Below are 5,125 nucleotides of genomic sequence, written 5' to 3'. Positions count from 1 at the left end.
GCTGAATAATTGCACAGCTCCATTATCTGTGGGGGAGTCCTCTCTTCCAGCGTTCCCTCACAGGGCTGTACTGCCTGTTGGGAGCTCACAGATATAGCTGAGCGACACCATGGGAAGCATGTCCTGAAAGACCATACAGATTGGAACACTATCACTTATCCCTTTCATGCTGTCCTTCTCCATAAAGAGAGGGTCAGTCACAAAAGGCTGCCTTTGTCACTAAATAATCACAGCAGCGCTGGTGCTTTCACTAAGACTTTTCTCAACCTGTAAGTGCAGAGGGCACAATAGGAGCACAGTGAACAAAAAGGCTGAGCAGCATGAGCCCTGCTATCCTGATGTCTACCCTGATTTCAAATGGGAAGGACACAGTGAAGCTGTCTGTTAAGTTTATACTTGCAAACTTGACAACGACCTCCCTGTATTAACAATACGCTGGACCATACTTTTCCAAATTAACACCATTGTCTCCAAGCTCTTCGGACTTTAGTATTTGCCATATACGTAATTGCATATTTGTCAATTACTTGTTTGCACAGAATCCTTTCAAAATCTTTACTTACATGGACAAAAGAGTTTTGACATTGGAGTCTCAGAATGGAAGGTGGAAAGACGGTGGGCTGGACACACTGCTCTGGCTTCCTTGGTCTGTTCTGCTCTATGAATTTTTGAGGAGAAATAGGTGGTGGTTGTTCTTTGAGAGAGGGAGGTTCAACGCAGGGAGGGTGTGAATGGCATTGGCTGGCACTGGATATAAACACAGCACTCTCTGTGGTTTCCAGTATACATTTTCAGCACAGTTTGAGAGATTGGAATTTCCAGATGATGTGCTCAATGTATGTGCTGGGGGTGGAGGGCAGAAGGGGTCCTTCTTTTTCTTGTTCACTTCTGGCTGTCAGTCAAACATAGCAATAAAATCAGCTCCAATTAAGGGGATATGCAGAAAATTTCATGATAATGTCAACACTCCATTCCATCAATACAGGGGGCAAAGGAACTAATTTTAAATACATTTTTTTAAAGAAAGAACCTCAGTCACACTCGACTGTAGTATCACCAGATAAACAGTTAATCACTAAGGTACATGAAGTCGTTGTCAATTCCTTCATTATCCTGTGGGGGTTTTGCTTTGGTTTTTTTCTGTGGGGGCCCTGGTTTCTGTTTCATTTGCTTTCTGATTACTGCAGTGCTGACTTCACTTTCTTCGGCAGGCTGCCTTCAGTTCTCTGAGAGGTTCAGCTTCTCACCCATTAACCCCTTACTGCAGGGAATCTCACTCACCTGACCTGAGAAACAGAAATGAGCAAGAAAGACCAGAGTACTATGTAGAGAAAAACGTCCAGCTCTGGACTCACTCCCATCTCACTTAGCATCTAACTTTCTGTGTGACCTTAAAACATGTTCCACTTAAGAGAAAGCACTTACAAGATTCAAAAGTTTCTCAGTACTCGTTACTTTTAATCTTGTGTTTTACCATGTAGGGACCTAAATCTACCTGTCATTACTTCCTTAGCTGCAAACTGGGCATAGTTACACTGCCACAGTATAAAACCTGATCTATTTTTGATTCATTGATCCAGGGAGAGGAGAATTTCCAGGGAGCACAGCTGCCTCTCCAACCATACTGACGTGGAAACACATCAAATATAGCTGCGAGATTGCTACTCCATTTAATGTACCCTCGTGTTCCCTGGCAAAACCTGCAGTTTGTGGCTGCTCCAGCAGCAGGGCTGTGTTCTGCGCCAGCTGACCCCACGAACTGCAAAGACAGTTTGGGGGTGCTTTTGACCTCCTCCACCCGTATGAAGATTATCTGCGGTGCAGCTGAGGGTCAGGTCTGGGATGGTGCTTTTGTAACTTCTTGCTGTGTGCTGTTAATCCTGCAGAAAAGGCTGATGCTTTCATCCGAATTTGACATACTCTGGATCATGATTTCATGGTCAAATTACTTAAACCTTTGGACACTGAAAACTGTATTTTTGAGGAGAACAAATACCCTCCTACCAAGAGGTTCACTAGCAGTTTAGTAAGTAGTAAGACTTATAAGTAGTATAAGTATATACTTATAATATAAGTAGTAAGACTTAAATGCACTCTAAAAGCAGTGATCATCAGGGGTAACTTACACCTGGACTATATAAAGAAATATTATATCTGTTATTATTAATGAATAGTAATAAGCTTACTACATGCTTAATTCATACTCAGATATCAGATCCATTTTTTCCACTAAAAATTATATCATTAAATCTATTAATAATAGTATCTAAAACCTTTTGAACATATCACTGGTTTGGATGGAAATAATTCTAGTTACACCAGTTTCAGATTTTTAATTCAGCCCTCCTAAGGTATCCTAAAAGAAAGCCCCAAGCCATTTTAGCATAGATACAAACAGGTGAAGGGTTCAACACTTTGTGCTGTGCCTTATCTCCTCTCAGTTTACAGAAAAAAATAATCCAAAACCTGGAAGGCTGTCCACTGCTTATGAGAATCTGTTTGGATTGAAGAACCTGCTGGATTATTTAAAGCTCCATTCCAGTGGTAGCCAACATTGGCTGTTAAAGTGAACTGTATGACTACATTCCCTGTAAAATGTGTCCCCATTTCCTTTCAGGTTGGGAAGCTGATCCAAGAAGCAGCTGGAAGGAGTAATTTGAAGAGAGTTACACTGGAGCTGGGTGGGAAAAGCCCAAACATTATTTTTGCAGATGCTGATTGTAAGCCAGCCCTTCCATATTTTTGTTGAAAACATGTTTGTGTGGGGTTTTTTGGTTTGGTTTGGTTCTGTTTTGTTTTCATTTTAGGGCATATCTTTCATTCAAAGTGAAATGGACCAATACAGCTGCATCTAATTGCACTTTTTAATCTTACAGAAGCAGCCTTAAGGTGTGGTATTTTTTATGAAAAGACAATGTTTGAACCCACAGATTCACAGACAAGAAGAAAACAGGAAAAAAAAGTCATAACCAAGCATACAGAGACAGTGGTATTGGTCTCATACACATTTGCCATCCTAAACTCTGCTGCAAGGTGGTTTAGTGCTTTAAATCTGGAAATTCTGTGATTTTTTTTTGCTTCACAGCAATTCCAGAAAGTGAGGGCTTTAATTTACACTTCAGTTGCTAATCTAGTCAGTGCATTATTCCTCTGTTAAGCTGTTTTGATAGTACCTCTAAATGGAGATAATTTTTAAAAATGTTTTAAATTTTCACAATTGAAGAATTGTGTATGGAAATATCCTCATTGCCACTGTCAGCAGGGAGATGAAGGTTTTGGCAGCTGGATGATGTGCAGCTGAGATTTCTGGCACCTGAGAAGGTACAGGGCAGATGTTTAGGATAGGATAAAAACACAAACTGGATGTTTCTGCTTAAATGATCAGCAATGAAATAGTTAAAAATGTCGATATCTAAATTGTCAGCAGGAGGTTTTGAAGTTAACACCCCATTAAGATGAATGGGACAGTTCACACCTTGCTTTGAGCTATTGTTTCAGGCTGTGTGCAGGCACACTGTACTCGATGCATTTTCTGAGAACTTTGTAACCCAAATAAATAGACATGTAAGGATTTTAATTTAAAAGAGGAGAGTGAACAGAAGAATGATTCTGAATAGCCTAAATTACAAGAGTGGGTTGCAATCCTGTACTCGTTTTAGATCTTACCAGTGTCTGGAAGACACGGGAATGCTTGGTAACTTTCAGCAGCTTTTCTACATGGAAATGTTTCACCAATTCGGGGGTTTAAATTACAGCCACAGTCATCCTGGTAAGATAAAAAGGCTCCTGACAACTGGAGCCAGATGCAGATGTTACAGCCTGCTACCCCAGTTACTCATCTCCATTTCCCACCAGAAATCACCACATCTTAAATGTCCCTAACCTACAAACTCAGACTGGATCCTCTGAACGCTTCTAACATTCCAGTGATCTAGATGATCTTTAAGGTCCCTTCCAACCCAAACCACTCTATGATTCTAGAGAAGTAATATATGCTGGGAGCAGGTCTGCATTAAGGCCTCCCACTGGGGAAGGACAAAGGCTCCTGGCTGCCCACACATTGCTGCAGTTTATCTGTGACTTGCTGTATCCGCCAAATAAGGTTGAGGACCTGAGAAGAAGTTGCAGGCAACAGGGGAGTAACAGGGCAGAGGAGAGCAGGGTCTCCACAACCGTCTGTTCCACGGTGTATCATGCTAAAGCTCTCTGGTCTTCCCATAAGTACAGCCAGCAGCACTTGAGGTGAGATTCAGACTTCAAAGTTCTGATTATTTAAGAAGAGCAGACAATTTGCTCACCACTCCAAAGGAGCTGTTTGTTCTGCCTGAGGAACACCATGTGCCAAAAGTTAGCAGAAAGCATGACAAAGCAGTTCAAAGTGTAGTGCACAAAAAACCCCAGAAGAATGGTTAGAGCCCCTCACGGTGGAAAACTGCAATAACAATAGAGGAAGAAACATCAGTTAATCAGTTCTATCTATTGATGTTTTCAATCTCCATGGAGTTGCCTGGGAAAATTTGAATGTGGTCCAGGGAACATCCTATATAATTTTTTTTCAAGACCACACTGAGGGTAGAATAGGACATTTCTATTAGATTGAGTTGTCTAGGATGTGCTAAAAGTAAAGCACTGTTGCTTTGTTTAGTCCATAAAAGATTATACTTCAGTCAATACTCCAAAATACTGCAGAGCTGATAACAGAGGTATTACAGTGCTGTAAGGCATCACTGTTCATCCTTAGATGAATTCAATAGTCTTGTCTAGTCAGCTGTTACACCCAATGGGAGCTTTTAGCTGTGAATGTCTAAATATACGTGGATCCTCTCTCCTGCTTGGACAGCAGATGTATTAGTTGTACCTCCAAGAAAGTGAGAGTAGAAACCAAGGAGCAAGAACAGGCCATCCCCGTGTGTCGGAAAACAAGCCAGCGGGGAAGAAGACCAGCCTGGCTGAACAGAGAGCTCTGGCTGGAGCTCAGGAAAAAGAAGAGAGTTTGCGATCCTTGGAAGATGGGACAGGCAACTCAGGAGGAGTACAGGGCTACCACGAGGCTGTGCAGGGAGAAAATCAGAAGGGCCAACGCGCAGCTGGAAATTAATCTGGCTGGTGCTGTTAAAGACAATAA

At 41.7% G+C, this 5,125-nt stretch overlaps 1 protein-coding gene across 1 annotated transcript in view; it reads left to right on the top strand.

The window, feature by feature from the left end:
* The window catches only part of LOC104546486 (retinal dehydrogenase 2), a 44,754-nt gene extending 42,005 nt beyond the window's left edge, over window positions 1–2,749 (top strand). The window contains exon 8 of the mRNA XM_010191890.1: window positions 2,618–2,749. Within this exon, the coding sequence (XP_010190192.1) occupies window positions 2,618–2,749 (132 nt within the window). The remainder of the gene's footprint in view (window positions 1–2,617) is intronic.
* Window positions 2,750–5,125: the final 2,376 nt, after the last annotated feature.

Source organism: Mesitornis unicolor, unplaced genomic scaffold (genome assembly GCF_000695765.1).
Source record: "Mesitornis unicolor isolate BGI_N332 unplaced genomic scaffold, ASM69576v1 scaffold18599, whole genome shotgun sequence".
NCBI lineage: Eukaryota > Metazoa > Chordata > Aves > Mesitornithiformes > Mesitornithidae > Mesitornis > Mesitornis unicolor.
This window is presented reverse-complemented; position numbering and strand designations above follow the sequence as displayed.